At 39.8% G+C, this 16,520-nt stretch overlaps 2 protein-coding genes across 2 annotated transcripts in view; one reads left to right on the plus strand and one right to left on the minus strand.

Moving 5' to 3' along the window:
* Window positions 1–16,520, plus strand: part of nudcd1 (NudC domain containing 1) — a 462,800-nt gene that overhangs the window by 316,033 nt on the left and 130,247 nt on the right. The gene's annotated exons all lie outside the window — the stretch shown is intronic.
* On the minus strand, window positions 13,743–15,941 carry LOC142368190 (uncharacterized). Its single transcript, XM_075450327.1, has 10 exons — window positions 15,790–15,941; window positions 15,583–15,686; window positions 15,213–15,485; window positions 14,920–15,013; window positions 14,752–14,819; window positions 14,428–14,646; window positions 14,270–14,329; window positions 14,065–14,190; window positions 13,916–13,978; window positions 13,743–13,829 (listed from the first exon to the last, which is right to left on the minus strand). The coding sequence occupies exons 1-10, from the start codon at window positions 15,926–15,928 to the stop codon at window positions 13,743–13,745; spliced, it is 1,233 nt and encodes a 410-aa protein (XP_075306442.1). The 5' UTR covers window positions 15,929–15,941.

A 16,520-nucleotide genomic window follows, 5' to 3' on the forward strand; every position in this document is an offset into this window, starting at 1 on the left:
ACTTTACCCAAAATTGTCCCCCGCGTGAAACTGCATGTTTTTAATGGAGTCGAAAGTGGGCGTGGCCAAACTGCTCTACAGCGCCACCTAACGTGAGATAGACCGAACCGTACGTCGTAGAGATCTGAAACTCGGTATGTATGTAGATCGCCTCAAATCAAGAACAAAAGTCTCTTGGAGGTATGCTCTAAAACGTACAAGGAGGTGGCCATTTTGGGTCAAAGGGCAAATTTTGGCCATTTTTCATATTTACACACCTCGCAGGAAAATTTTCACGCCCCAGGGATTTTGAGCTACAGACTTCATTTTTGGTCAGTATGCAGTTAAGGGATGGGGGCACAAAAGTTATCAGAAGACTTGAGTTTTTGAGCATGTTTAGGGGGCTTGGCCAAGCGGCGAACTTGGCGTACTCGCCAGTGTAAACGAAACGCTATATCTTTCACCTAAAAAGTTTAAACTGCACCAAACTTGGTATGAGTCATCCATGTTGGATGCATGTCAATCCTATGTGGTCATATGCTGACGTCATCTAAGCCCCGCCCCCTCAGAACAGGAAGTCACTTTTTTTCCTTGGAAAGCTCCATTTCTGGCCCCCTTCACCTAATCAACATGATCTTGTGTCAGAATACAGATAACAAGTTGGTCTAACTTGCTTTAAAGCACCAAAAGTGTTCAGGTGAAGGCGTGGCTATGGCGGCTTGGCGAAGTCAGACATCACGCCGTTACCATACGTTTGGCTCTAAATTCTACAGTTTTTAGCCGAGATGCACCAAACTCACTGGGATTGATCCTAATCCACCCCCCAACAGGTGTGCAGTCCAATATTTGATGGGCGTGGCCTAATGCCTCCACAGCGCCCCCTAGAACATCTAAAAACATCAGCCCCAAGCCATGCTTTCACCGACAATCATGAAACTCAGCACACCTGTGCGTCTTGTCAGGACCTACAAAATAGTGTGGGCGTGGCGAGAATGTCACATTCCAATCCCTCGCCGTTTGCATACGTTCGGCTCTAAATCTCACACGCATCATCCGATTTGCACCAAACTAGATATGAATGACCTTTGTTAACATCTAAAGAGCCCAATAGGATTATATTTGAGTGTGACTCCACTGCGCCCCCTAGATCATTTAAACAGCTATATCTCCTTGAGACATCGTCCGATCTGCACCATATTTTTTTTGCATCAATACGGAGCGGCGCTTGAAACGTTGGCGTGGTATATTTCTGACGTCGCTGAACCCCGCCGCCACAAAACAGGAAGTGACGGTAACTCCTGTCTGGAAGGTGAGATATCGTTCCAACTTTGAACACGTGCCACTGGTGTCGTACTGACGTGGACTGAAGGTGATTTGAGAGATTCGTCGCACGCACCGCCCGGTGGACGGGCGCGGGAGACGCGCGACGGCGTCGATGACCACGTCGGGGCGGTGGTGCCGGCGGTCAGGCGGTCGCATGGCCGGAGCTGCGCTTGGCTGCGAGGGCCGTTATCACTGCTTGCAGTTCTTGTTATTATTATTCCTGTTTCTTTTCCGCCCGGAATCGCAAATGGGGACGCCTTAACGTATTCGAAAACTCACGCAACTTTGCCCAAAATTGTCCCCCGCGTGAAATCAAATGTTTTTAATGGAATCGAAAGTGGGCGTGGCCAAACTGCTCTACAGCGCCACCTAACGTGAGATAGCCTGAACCGTACGTTGTAGAGATCTGAAACTCGGTATGTACGTAGATCTTCTCACATCAAGAACAAAAGTCTCTTGGAGGTATGCTCTAAAACGTACAAGGAGGCGGCCATTTTGGGTCAAAGGGCAAATTTTGGCCATTTTTCATATTTACACACCTCGCAGGAAAATTTTCACGCCCCAGAGATTTTGAGCTACGGACTTCATCTTTGGTCGGTATGCAGTTAAGGGATGGGGGCACAAAAGTTATCAGAAATCTTGAGTTTTTGAGCATGTTTAGGGGGCTTGGCCAAGCGGCGAACTTGACGTACTCGCCAGTGTAAACGAAACGCTATAACTTTCACCTAAAAAGTTAAATCTGCACCAAACTTGGTATGAGTCATCCATGTTGGATGCATGTCAATCCTATGTGGTCATATGCTGACGTCATATAAGCCCCGCCCCCTCAGAACAGGAAGTCCCTTTTTTTACTTGGAAAGCTCCATCTCTGGCCCCCTTCACCTAATCAACATGATCTTGAGTCAGAATACAGAAAACAAGTTGGTCTCACTTGCTTTAAAGCACCAACAGTTTTCAGTTGAAGGCGTGGCTATGGCTGCTTGGTGAAGTCAGACATCACGCCGTTACCATACGTTTGACTCTAAATTCTACAGTTTTTAGTCGAGATGCACCAAACTAACTGGGATCGATCCTAATCCACCCCCCAACAGGTGAGCAGTCCAATATTTGATGGGCGTGGCCTAATGCCTCCACAGCGCCCCCTAGAATATCTAAAAACATCAGATCCAAGCCATGCTTTCACCGACAATCATGAAACTCAGCACACCTGTGCGTCTTGTCAGGACCTACAAAATAGTGTGGGCGTGGCAGAATGGCACATTCCAATCCCTCGCCGTTTGCATACGTTCGGCTCTAAATCTCACATGCATCATCCGATTTGCACCAAACTAGATAAGAATGACCTTTGTTCATATCTAAAGAGCCCAATAGGATTATATTGAAATGTGACTCCAGTGCGCCCCCTATATCATTTAAACAGCTATATCTCCCTGAGACATCATCCCATCTGCACCATATTTTTGGTGCATTATTACTGAGCAGCGCTGGACACATTGGCGTGGTACGTGTTTACAAGTCATTAAAAGCCCCGCCCAATCAAACTTTAACACATAATGTAGTAACTTTTTCCACTTTAGCCACACATGATGTTGAATAGCCTTCAAGAAGTCCTCTCCAATCCTTTGCCACAAAACAGAAACTGACAGTCACTCAAATTTTCCATTTTATTTATTAACAAGACAGTGCATATTAATAACATTACATCTATGACATGCCAGAGTTAGCCACCAAAGGCTACTTTTAATCTTTAGTCCTGGTGAAAAGTTTTACAATGGCACCAAAAAAAAAAAAAAAAAAAAAGATCATGTAATGTTAAACAATACAATAATCAACATATAAGAACTCCTGTCCGGAAGGTGAGACATCAGTCCAACGTTGAACACATTCCACTTGTGTCATACTGTTGTGAATTGAAGGCCATCTGGGAGATTCAAATACTCTGCCTCATGCTCTGTTGCAGGAAAGGCGTGACACCATTGATGACGCTGCTGGAGCGGCAGTTTTGGCTCTTTTTCAGTCGCGTTGTTGAGCAGCGACACTTTCTGTGTCACAACAGACCAAAATTAATCACATCGACACCAACCAAAATCCTACAAGAATTTCTATTATGCTCATGTTTCTCATAACTTCTTTACATTGGCATAAAACATCTTTAAACGCACACTTTGCCAGTCCAGAGTTTAAAGGTTTTCTACTTGTCATCAAAATTTCTTCAAACTTGTCAGCACAAATCAGCAGGGCAACACAGGGATTTGAACCCCGTCCCACAAGTGGGAGTACCAATACCATTGCCTTTTGCTTTTTTTAATGCTATATGACAAGGTAAAGCAAAACTTGCATTAAGAACAGCATGCCAATTTCTGTATGTTAACTTATATTAATAGCCGTTTATCACTATTTTCAAATATGTGAAAGTTAAATAAATGCCGTCTTAATGCAAGAAACGAAACCTTTACACAATAAAGACTTGTTTACTGTTAAATACAACACAAATTTCATAACATAGGTAATTAAAGTGCTTAGCTAATGCGCCACCTCCGGGACAGGCGGAAGGGCCACTATTAGTTCCTGTCTTAGTCTCTGCCTTCGTCTTCAGTCCTGACTTACTGAGCGGCAGCTCCTTCCGTGCACAGAAGTATGCATCGGGATGCTTCCTCCTGATGTGAAGTGAGAACCCCCTTTGGGACAGGAAAGAGACGGGGCAGGTCACACAGGCAAATCGTGGCGGAGAATCCCCCTCTTGCCTGTGAGCTGTCACATCGTTCAACTTTTTGGGATTCAGAATTGTCATTTTTTAAACCTTGTAAAATATACAGAAAACATAAACTTAATTTATAACATGTACAAAAATACTCTTCCCCCCTCCAATATACTCTCATCTGTACTTAAAAAACAAAAACACAAAATAATTATTTCATTAAAAACTACATCAGCTTAAAACCACACTCCGGTGTTGTTTGTTTATGTGCTGTGTGCAATGGAGTTGTTAAGCTCCATGAGGATGTTTGTGGATTTTTATGTACAGTGTGCAATGGTAGGCCGAGGCCACCTTGTTTATCAGTGCTCGCTGTCGTCTGTCCCTGTTCTGGTGTCGTGTTGTTTCCCTGGTTCTGTGTTACTTTGTATGTTGCTCGGAGGGTTTTGAATAGTTAAAAAACCATTAAAAAATAAATACTTTCCCCCCCAAATATACTCTCCATCTCTACTTCAAAAACTAAAACAAATAATTATTTCATTAAATAACTAAATCAGCTTAAAACCACACAGAATTCCTTCATGATCACTAAAATATGTTGGTATTACCACTGCTTCTCCCTCATATACATCTGATTTAACATAGATGTGATCTATTAAACTACCCCTTTCAGTAGTTGCTTCCTGGACTATTTGAACATATCCTCTGGTTTTAACACAATTTAAGATAGTTGATGACTTTAAAATATCATCATTAAAATCTCCCATCAATGCTATTGTTCCAGTTGCCAATTGCTCCAGCCAGTCAAGCATCTTTACCAAATTGGTTTTAAATAATGACAGAGGATACTGTGGTGAGCGATAAATTACAACCATTTTAATGTTCAAATGCAAAAAGTTATAAACTAAACACTCTAAATTGACCTGTGGTGGCTTTAAAACTTCATATTCCACACCATCTGCAGTATACATGCCAACACCGCCATGTTGTTGGTCTTGCAACCCAATCAACGATGGCTGGGTACCATCATACGATAAACGTCGGGGACAGTTGTTGAAACTGTAACCATCAATCTTTACCGTATCAGCTTGAGGTTCAAGAATCCATGTTTCTGTTACAGCAATACATTTAGGTTTCCATTGCTGAGTACAAAAAGCTAAATCTTTAACATGTCGATTCAAACTTTGGACGTTCATTAAGAACACAGTAAAAGCAGATGTGTCAAATCCGCTCAACTGTGCAGGTCCACACATCAAAAGGGGTGTCATACTCTGGATAGCAACCGTAATATCATCCTTACAATAAATCCTTTTTTCATTAAAGTCTTGAATGGTCAAACCTGAAAGACTCCTAACTCTGCTTAGAGCAACATAAGCTTGACCAGGTGCAAAGATTTTGTTTAGACAAACAACAGCTTTGTCTACTGTTAAGCCTTGTACTTTGTGTACCGTACAGGCCCACGCCAATTTCAGTGGAAATTGTCGTCGCAATCCACCTTTAACAGTGGCCCTTTCCTCCTCGGGTACAATAGGTGTGGAACCAACCACATCCGAGGACCCATACACACACGTTTTCCTTCTGTGGATGCCTACACGATCGTCATCAAATCTAACATAAACCAATTTAGGAAACTTGTCCTTTTCTGGTATTATGATATCTGTCACAATGCCACAAACACCGTTAACTAAACCATCCCCGACATCCACGTTTTTACACAGCATAACGCGTGCACCCTTACCCAACAACAGAACCTCTGACAAACCGGTATGTAAAGCTTTGGCGTGACTCCCTTGCAACAACCGCAATTTGCCTGTTTTTTTATCATTGACAGAATCCTGTGCCTCAATTTTCACATATTCTGGGCAATTCTCAAACAACTGTTTCATATTATGCTCATTTACTTGTTCATTTGTTGCAAATATATGCAAGGCTGAGCTGACCTCACCCGTTTCACAAACTTTTAAAACATTTATGTCACCAGGTAGCATGGGGGTCTCTTTTGAACGAGTCCTCATCCGGTTTAACAGCTGGGAAAACACAAAATCTTTTTGCCGTACTATTTCCGTTAGTTCTACAACTTTAAATAAATCAGACCACAAGTTGCTGCCAACTCCATCAGAATACAACGGTTTGCCTTTGACAGGAGGTAACTGGAAGAAATCTCCAACTGCCACTACGCTAATGTTTCCAAATGAGCCTACGTTACCCGTTTGTTTGATCTGCCGCAATCTACCATGCACATATGATAGCAAATTGTGATCTACCATTGATATTTCATCTATGATGAGAATATGTACATCACTATATTTCAGACGTAATGAATTGAGCTTCTCTTCTCCCAAAGGAGTGTACGGTAAGCGTACATCAATTCCAATAGAAAATGTTGTGTGAATTGTTGTTGCTTCCAAATTATACGCAGCAATACCTGTAGGAGCAGTCAATAAAACAGGTGTGTTGTCAGTGTATTGACACATTGGTGACAATAATCGTTTTGATTCATATTCAATCGCTCTGATCAAATGACTTTTACCTGTGCCTGCACCTCCTGTAATTAAAATGTGTAACGGTTCAGGATTTTTTCCATTTACCTTGTCTAAACACCATTGCCTGATTTGGTAAAAAACAGAGAACTGTCTTTCATTCAAAGATCTAATTAATGCTAAGCCTTCGATTCTAGTCAGCGTGCTCTTTTTCTCAAATACATTTCCCTTGGAAGATGAGCTTAAATCTGGGATGTGTTCCTTTTCATCACTCAGTGTTGCTTTTATTTGTTTCATTCCTTCCACACCCTCCAACCGTTCCATCTCCACTTCAGGACACAACTCACACCATGCATTTTCAAGCAGTACGTCGCCAACCACCTGATCTGCTGCCTCCAGGTTAAAAGATTCCACTTCGAATTCACTTCTATTTAAATCTACGACAGACTTCACTAAATGTTTGGTTCCATCAATAAATTTAACCACACCAAGTCTATAAAATTGTTCAAATCTTTCACAACCTGGAGGCTTCAGATCACCATCAACGCGATACGGCAGAAATAATTGCATTATGCTCTGATAAAATTTTTCTGGATCTTTGCTCTCTGAAAAACGCGCATAACGAACAACTGATGGTTGCGTTCGACTTCTTTTTGCCACAAAACCTAAACCATTATTCAACTTGACAGCAGATTTACATTTTTCATTCTTGGACAGAACCCGATAGTCAGATGCAAACTTTGCAATGCACATATCGTTAAAAATATCATCTTTTGGACGATTTTTATAGCGATCAACCAAACCAGTCATCCACATTTCCTCTGAACTGAGATCGTTTGTAGCTGCCTTCTGTCTCAAAACAGAAATAGGTAAACTCATTTTCACAATGTTGTCACCAGTTGGAATAAAAACAACCTTCCTAGAACACTCCTTTAAATGCATACTGGTTAGTCGATACACCGCTTCCTGAGCACACACATCCCGATTATGTAGATATACACTACCAAGCTTCTTTAACGCTTCTTTAGCACTAACATTGCCATCTCTGGATGCTTCTCTCTGGGCATTTCCTAGCATGAGGCCAATTTCTCTCTCGCTTTTTGACATATAAGACACTATGTAGACACAACAAGCATATGCATCTACACAATATTGAATATCAAGATTAGCATTCCATGCTTTTAACAGCGGCGGACTATACTGATTAATCCAAATTTCATTAATCTCTCTTTTCAAAACTACATGTGTATGTCGACTAACTCGTTTATACACCTTTTCAAATATTTCTTGATTTATACCCAGTCTTTGAAAAATTTCTTCTACAGTCCTATAGGGACAAGTTTCATCTGCAAGGAGACTCTTCACTTTACTTAGAATCTCCTTTGCCTGATTTTGAGCCATTGCCTCTTTACTTGCACAGGCACACTGTACATTGCTGCTTGTTTTATCCAAATTACATGTACAAGTCTTATCCTTATCTTTTTCACTACGACAAATAAATGTTCTGCTCGATGCAGGTCGGGGAAAGTTAAAACGACAAACTGTGTTTTTCTTTTTACATGATTTTGAGTGACGTTTTGAATGCTGCTGAACAGATGTAACCACTTCAAACAATGGTTCGTCCTCAGATGGAAGTTCGCATGTAATATACTTATCTATAAATTCCACAACTTCCTCATCTGTGTTTTGATCTAGGATTGGAGCCCCAGAAATCCAGAAAAGGCAATGACAATGAGGGGAACCACGTTGCTGAAACTCAACACGGTAGTAATAGTCAACAACTTTACCAATGGGATTAGCAGGAGACATGAGAACTTCTCTTAAGAAAACATGCCATCTAAAATCAAACATCCTGGCAGCAGTCACAGGATTTCGACGTAACAGTTCGCATTTATCTGCCCATTCCAATTGCTCAGCCGTCTCTGTTCGCCCATCATGTTTCAAAAGGGTATATAAAAGATTAGTCCATCTCATATCTGCCGATGAAAACGACGCAAACCAAGTAGGCTTACCCAGCTGTTTAACACAGGCTAGGATGTCACGTTTTGCAGACTGCCAAAAAGCTGGAGTCCCTCTAATGGGTTTTAGGAACCGATAGCCATCATCAAACTCCAACAACTTCTTCAAAGACTCCTCGTTTTTCAACAAGTCACCCAAATTCTGGGGTTTACCACATTGCCCTTTACGTAATGCTACTGACACATTAGAAATAACCTGTTCCAATTCAGACATGTACTGTGCATAAAATATATATTCAACGTTGGATGAAAATCTACCATCAGCATGTAAAAGCCTGTTATTAAAATACCGAAACAATGTTAAACGATGTAACCTCTTTGCATGGTAAGTATTCTGTCCAGATGGAAACAAACCAGGGAAGCACTTGCCTTCATTTTCTGGATCGCTTAATAATTTTACTGGATTATTACCTTCACCAGGAGCAACATTTAAAATGTTATCCAAATACTGATCCAAAGCTTCCTGACCTATGTCAACGGGCATGAGACATGTATCTTGAAACATGCAATGATGCTGTCGATCATGCAACAGCTCCTCAGTCTCCTCCAATTCTTTTTCAGAAATGTCAGGAATCACATCTTTGTCCACTACATCATCTTCATCTCTACAAAATTCATTGATCCAATTCTCATTAAAATCTATATCTTTATAGTATTTGTTGAACTGTTTTAAATACTTAAGTGCTTCACGTACATGCAAAGTATCAACAAATTGATACTTATAATGACCTTTGTAAGTTAATTTACGCTTTAATTTTACAGCAAGCAAAGATCCTTCCATATTACAACGAGGCAATACATTACACGTTTCAACAATATTTGCTGGAACACAAGTCACTGGTCCATGTACACCATTTTGTCCCCCTTTGGGTAAAGCCAACATTTTCATGAATGGTATATGCAACGCTATTAAATGCTGTTCTAAACTATTTAGACAAGCCAATTGTGGAGGGATAATATCCACATTTAAATTGTTGGTCACACTTTCTGGTGGCATTACACCTTTGCTCATTTTGTAATGACAGGTATAACAAATCATCAGTTTACCTCTGGATGACTCTGTCAATTTACATTGCACAGCACAACTATTGTCACATTTGTGCACATAATCTTCCGAAATGCATTTTGCAGCAATTAAAGCACTAGATTGGCTTTTAGAATAGAAATCTTTCCTACACACTAATACTTGATGTCTAAACAGCAGTCTATGACAGACACAGCAGACAAAATCAGGCCCATCTTTGACCTTATCCAAAAACTGTTTGATAACAAAGTCAATTTCTTTTAACATTTCCTTACGTTGCTGTTGATTTAATTTCACACGCACTGAAACCTTTTTCTTATGTTCTATGTTACCATGATACTTTCTACGACAAATCTCTTTTAATTTCTGCCTGTGCTGCAAATTGACCTTAAATTTCTTCTTACTCATTGCCTTGACATTTTCTTTATGCAACAAATTTAATTTATATTTTTCTTTACTCATCATCTTTACTTTTTCTTTATGCAATAAATTTATTTTATATTTTTCTTTACTCATCATCTTTACTTTTTCTTTATGCGATAAATTTAGTTTATATTTTTCTTTACTCAATACCTTTACATATTCTTTATGCAATAAATTAAATTTATATTTTTCTTTACTCAACACCTTTACATTTTCTTTATGCAATAAATTAAATTTATATTTTTCTTTACTCAACACCTTTACATTTTCTTTATGCAATAAATTAAATTTATATTTTTCTTTACTCAACACCTTTACATTTTCTTTATGCAATAAATTAAATTGATATTTCTCTTTACTTAGAACCTTTTTCTTCTGTTGATATAATGTATCAAATTGATAAGTCATTCTAAACCATGCATTTACTTTTTCTCTATACAACCTAACTTCCCTGTACTTTCTTCTTAATTCTGCAATCTTTTTCTCTTTATAAGATATTTTTGAATAATACATTGCTTTATTTTTCAATTTAATCTTGTCTTTATACTCCAAATCATGTTGGTAATCCATCACTTTTTTAAATGTAATTTTCTTCTTTAAATGCCGAGAAGACGTTTTTGAACCAATTGTTTCTGTGCTGCATTTTGTTTTTTTTGATTTTCTTCTACACTTGTATGGTGTGTCTGATACATCATTAACTTTACAAAAACCATAGCAAAACTGTTGATCACCCTGCAAGACACAAGTAATAACCTCAAAATGACAACCGTCATATTTCAGATATATTCCTTCATTTATACCAGTGGAGCTTGTACACCCATATTTGACCCATTCCTTGCCATTATGCACATACAAATCCACTCCTAATGCATTTGCAGTTGCCTGCATTTCGATTTCAGAAGCTTCATGTCCAACATACTTCATACAGGACTTCTTAACGTAGTCAGACACAGAAGAAAATCCTTTACCAACCAACCGTTTACCCTCTTTGTTCTTCTCCAAATAAGAAACAGCAGCCAGTCGTAGTCTGCGATGGCTCTTCTGGGAACCGCTTAGTACTTGAGACACTGCTCTGAAAAAACTGTTACCATCTTTTACAATCTCTTCAGTCTTACACACACTCCCCAAAGGCCCAGAAACCGTGGATCCTTGTGTGCTCTGTTTAACAAACATAATATCATACTTGTTGCACAAATCTTTTGAAACATCTGTACACACAGGATTAAATGACAAATGTTTAATAGCATTATGAATGACACTATCATCATCCAGTACGTAACCGTTTGCAGTTTTTGTACTTTCTAAAACATTAGGTTCATTTGTTGTCTTATTTCGAACACTATACCCTTGGGAAATGGAGACCCTTTCCTTACAATAACCATAACAATGTTGTGTTTGCTTAACACAAACAACTGTCTCGTAATGGTTACCATGAATATTTTGTAGATACACACACTGATTTGAGAACTGACCAGCAGCACATTTATATTCAAGCCATTTATCAATATAATATGTAACTATGTTCACACCCAAACAGTCTGCTGCAGCTTGAATTTCCACTTCAGTTGCCCAGGATCCAACATATTGCATCCTTGATCTTTTAATATACTCTTTTATAGAGGAATTTTCATTTCTCAAAATGTTACAATACATTTGAGGATTCCTTTCTAACTGTTTCACTACGGCAAGTCTAATTTTCCTGTGCCATTTCTGAGTCCCACTTACAGCCTGACTAACAGCCCGGAAAAAACAGTTTCCGTCCCCGACGATGGGTTCCACCTTGCATGGTATCCCCAAGTCCCCAACCAAGTCAGATGATGACTCACCTTTCTCGCATTCTACGTTCAAGTGTTTGCAAACAGCTTCTGACACCACTTTTGAAAGAGGATTAAACTTTAACGCTCTAGTCCTCACATTGGTGACAAACACATCTGAAGTTACAAGATCTTCATGAGTTTCTTGTATCTTTTTACAAGATGTACTACTCTGAGGCTTCTTTTGCCCTCTAGATTCATCTGTACACAAGACTTCCTGAACAGAGACAGGTTTCAACAAATTACTGCCAAATGGACTAATGGTTGCTGACTCATTTCTGTGCATGTCAATTTGCACACCACTAATTTCAAATTCCTTGGGACTGGTTCTCTTTTGCCTAGCATATCTCTCAATATAATTCAAAAGATCATCAAAGCTGTTTAAATACAAAACGTTGCTTTTCCCTGAAACACTTACCATTCCATTACAATCACGTGCATGGGAATCTACAACAGCATACTTTCCATTCTGACTTATAAGAGCGCAGGTACTTCCATTTATAGTCAGAACACAAGTTTCATATGTGGCGCACATCTTTTGCAATCCTTCACGGAGAGTAGTGTGTGCACCAGAATCTATAAACTCACCCTGGAAAACATCTACATGTCCAGCAACAAAATCTCCATACATCACATCTAAAGTACACCCGTCAATATCAACCTGCTTCGGCAAGTCTAAAACACAGAGCGTTTCCTTCCTACCACTAATCAGATTGTTGTCCCGCAAATAAGTGTACAAGGCGTCACCTCTGACAACAACATTATCTAATGTGTCAGAATGCCATGAAAAAACACTATCCATCTTGTGCTTTGCTAAAGCAACAAGAGTCACAGCTGCACACTGCAGTCCCCCGTACTTAAACCGATCATCGCCCTGATGGAACGATCCTCTAACTGATTGCTGACTACTTGAACTGGCACCATGACGTTCGTCTGTGACCTGCCTGTCAGCAATGACTGTGGTACATGCTTCTAAACCAAAGCTACTCTGTTGTACAGAAATCGCAGACATGCCATACTCCGTCGCATTTAATGATTTCCGAAGATTCATAATGTGAATCATTAAATCATTGAAGCAAGTGTTAAATACCACTACAGATGTACCCGTTTCTGATGCCAACCCCTGTAAATTTCTTGTTCCACAGTCCACAATGACAAAGTAAGATTCATGATGGATAACCAAGCTACATGAACCCTCAAGATTAAGAATGCACATTCCATTTCTCAACAAATACATCTGTAACTTCTCACTAAATTCCTCCTCCAGATTCAAATTAAATTGACCATAACTACTACCCCCAATTAGTACTTTCCATTTTTTACCAAAAATAATCTGTCGCTCCACCAACTTGCAAAACTCTGGCTTTGTGCCTCTCTGAGGTCTTTCTGTATCAATATATTCTGCCAACTTCTGACCTTCCGCATCAACTGCATCGACATCCGATGATTTCCAAGTGCAAATTGGAGAAGTTTGGTGTTTTATAGCAGCTACAACACTACTGGACATTAAAATATTGCTAACAGACTGATTACTATGACTAACTGTTCCTAAAATAAGAGAAGGGGGGAACCGCTCTGAACACCTGCAAGAACTGGAGTTAACACACTGACCTCTTGTTTGGCTGCACTCGAAATCCACCGACACCTCAAGCATCTACAACGACATTAGAAAACATAATTTCTTTCATTTGTATTCATTTCTTTAAATTTACTACCAAAAATGTTGTTATACAAACCTCCCGGTCAGAAACGAGCTCGGACGGACAGACAGACACCAAACCAGGACAGTCAGACACCTCCCGAGGATGGGGAGAAGGCACCACATCGCAGACATCCACCTGTTTGGATGTTGCCTCAACCTATAAAACAAAATCATTACATTAACTCATCTGAATTTAAACCAAGATTCCAAATAATTTAGACCAAGTGTTTTCAATAATACACTTTATGGTTTCATATTACTTACATATTTAACATAATAAAAAGCTAAATATGGACCACACTTACATTCTTCTTCACGGACACAAGCCCCACACCAACAGCGGCAGGAGTTACGCTCGGTGTGGCTGAAACCTGAAAGACAAAGACAAATAAATTAATTATGAACAATTATCCGCATTGAAGTTCTGAAAAGTTAACTCGCTTAAGGTTTTACAAACCTGCTGTCTCACACGCCTGGTCCTTAAGACAGCTGGTTTCTTGAGACGTTCCACAGGCTTCATCTATAACACAAACAACATGTCAGATCTGTGTCTTTTCTAAATGACAATACTGAGACTGTTTTTAAATACACTTTGCTGCAACTTACCTCGTTGCCTGTGTGAACATCTGCCACTGCCATTGGAGAAACTTTTTCCATGGCAACCAACAACTCAGGTGAAAAACGAACAGGATTCAGGGGGATGTAACACTCCTTCAAAACTGGAGTAGCAATCTGTTACACAAAAATTGAAATAATGAATATACTAATCACATTAAAAATGCTTTACAACAAGTGGTTGTGAAACACTCACCTTATCAGGAACCACCCTTTCCTTGGGTGAATCAGAGTCAGATTCCCCCGAATGGCTCCTCTATAAAAAGAACACACAAAAGCCATTTCAGAACATTACACACCAACTTAAATCCCATCCTTGCATAAAAGTACATTGGGAACAACAAGCTTCCTTACCTTCCTGCCGTATCTCACGGTTGTCCACTCTGGAGGCGGTGGACGTGGGACTCGTTCCACTCCCTTCACAACCAGACGTGGCACATACCTCGGCTTATACGGGGCAGCTGCCTGACTCGTGGCCAGTGGCTTGGGTGCAGACAGCTCCAGGAACTGATGCGCAAACACCCAAATGCGATCACTGAGGATGCGCATCCCCTTGTTGTCGTCAAGGTGAATCTAAACCAAAATAAAAGGTATATAAATCAGCAAAACAGACAAGTAAAATAAGTATTGAATATAAATTCTCACCACTTTCTAACTTCAGAATAAGATTGTACTTACTCCATCATAACTCCACAGATCGACGCGACTTAGGGGGAAGTCCTCGGCAATGGAATAAAACGGCATCTCTGAAAAGAAAAATATGTATAATTATACAAACATCCTTTTCACCAAAGACAACTGCCATCAAAATACTGGAAATGAACTCAGAATTATTTTACTCCATACTTAGATTTGCCGAAACACGATGATACTCCTGCTGGAATAGCTCCTGTTTCTCCATGGATTCCGTCAAGCGTGGAATCATACCGATACAGAACACCTAGAGGAAGAATTGCATTATCAAATTACTTTATTTACAAATACATCAACTACTGATGCTTGGTGTTTTAAGTTTTTTTTATTTCTCTTTTGTTACGTTTATTCTTCTTATTCCTTTTTTAATGTGAAGCACATTGAATTGCACTTGTGTCTGAAATGCGCTATATAAATAAACTTGACTTGAAAATAAAATAACACACCTTAGTGCAGTGCTCACGAACTGCCTCAAGGTACAACTTAAAGGCCCGTCCTGCCTCTTGGTGGTTGATGCTGGACGTGAGGTTGTTGGATGGAGCAAAAACGCAAATAGCGTCAGGACGACGAGGAAGTACGACCTTCTCAACCTCCTTGCGCAGCTGATCTGCGTCAGCCCCTGGAGTCGACATAAAGGCAAAAGATACGAAACCTCCTTGCATTTTAACAATGCCATCTGCCAAGGACCGCAAATGGGACGCCCCGATAACAAGAACCAGCTATGGGAGGAAAAAAAAAAAAGACAAATTATAGCAAACTGACAATAAGCAATCCATTTCTACATTGTATATTTGAATAGCATGAAAATTTTCATACTTTCTTATCAAGGCTCCCATCCGGAATGACCAGCTTGTGACGACGCCCAGTATGCTCGCTGATTGGCCATTCGTTCGCTTTGTGTCGCCGCCCAGTTCCGCGGCCTATAAAGGAAAAGATATATATTAATCACTGAAAACAATATATATTAGCACACAGAATATACAAATACTCTCCATTCTTTAATAATATATAAATGATACTCACGGCCAACAAAGTCACTGGATGGCGTTGGTACGCCAATGCGCTGAACAGGCGAAGCCTCAGCACGGCGACGAGCAGCTTGAGATCTACGACTAGTTCGTGGCATCTGCAAATTGACATTAGAGAAATATGACAAAAACATAAGGGATTACAGCACAGTCTCAATGATGAGAAGACAATATACAAAAAGACAACTACTAAAATCTGTTAAAAATACATATATTTACAAGAGCAAATACTACGATTTATCCTAATTATGAAAGTAAGCAGTCATGTTAAGTTGAGTGCAAATGATTTGAAAGTTTTCTGCACAGTGAAAGCCAGTAAATACATAAAACCATTGAAAAGGAACATTCAATCCTCATGGATAAACATGAAAAAAAAATTTAACTAGGACTGCACTCTCCAACTTATGATATCATGATACTTTTAACAAGTATAAAAGTTTTAATATATATATATTTAATAGTATAACAGATAAAACCAAGCTCCTCTGCTCTCTATTGATCATTCCAAACATGAAACAAAACAATGCAAGCCCTTGCAAGCCCCCTGGTGTGTGCGCGCTAACTGGTGTGAACTCACGTGCACAAACTCGTCCACAGAGGGGGAAGGACCTGAAAGTTGTTTAATTTCGAATTTTCCGACTTTCAGGTCACTCCCCCTCTGTGGACGAGGTTGTGCACGTGAGTTCACACCAGTGTGCGCGCACACAAGCAAGGGGCAGACTCACG

Source organism: Odontesthes bonariensis, chromosome 18 (assembly GCF_027942865.1).
Source record: "Odontesthes bonariensis isolate fOdoBon6 chromosome 18, fOdoBon6.hap1, whole genome shotgun sequence".
NCBI lineage: Eukaryota > Metazoa > Chordata > Actinopteri > Atheriniformes > Atherinopsidae > Odontesthes > Odontesthes bonariensis.

Excerpts from the sequence above, each read along its gene's own strand:
- LOC142368190 (XM_075450327.1), bottom strand. The coding sequence starts at position 15,928 with ATGTTTTTGTCATATTTCTCTAATGTCAATTTGCAGATGCCACGAACT. Across the intron at positions 15,687-15,789 it reads ATCCAGTGACTTTGTTGGCC|GCCGCGGAACTGGGCGGCGA; the intron begins GTGAGTATCATT and ends TTTCCTTTATAG. Across the intron at positions 15,486-15,582 it reads ATGGGAGCCTTGATAAGAAA|CTGGTTCTTGTTATCGGGGC; the intron begins GTATGAAAATTT and ends TTCCTCCCATAG.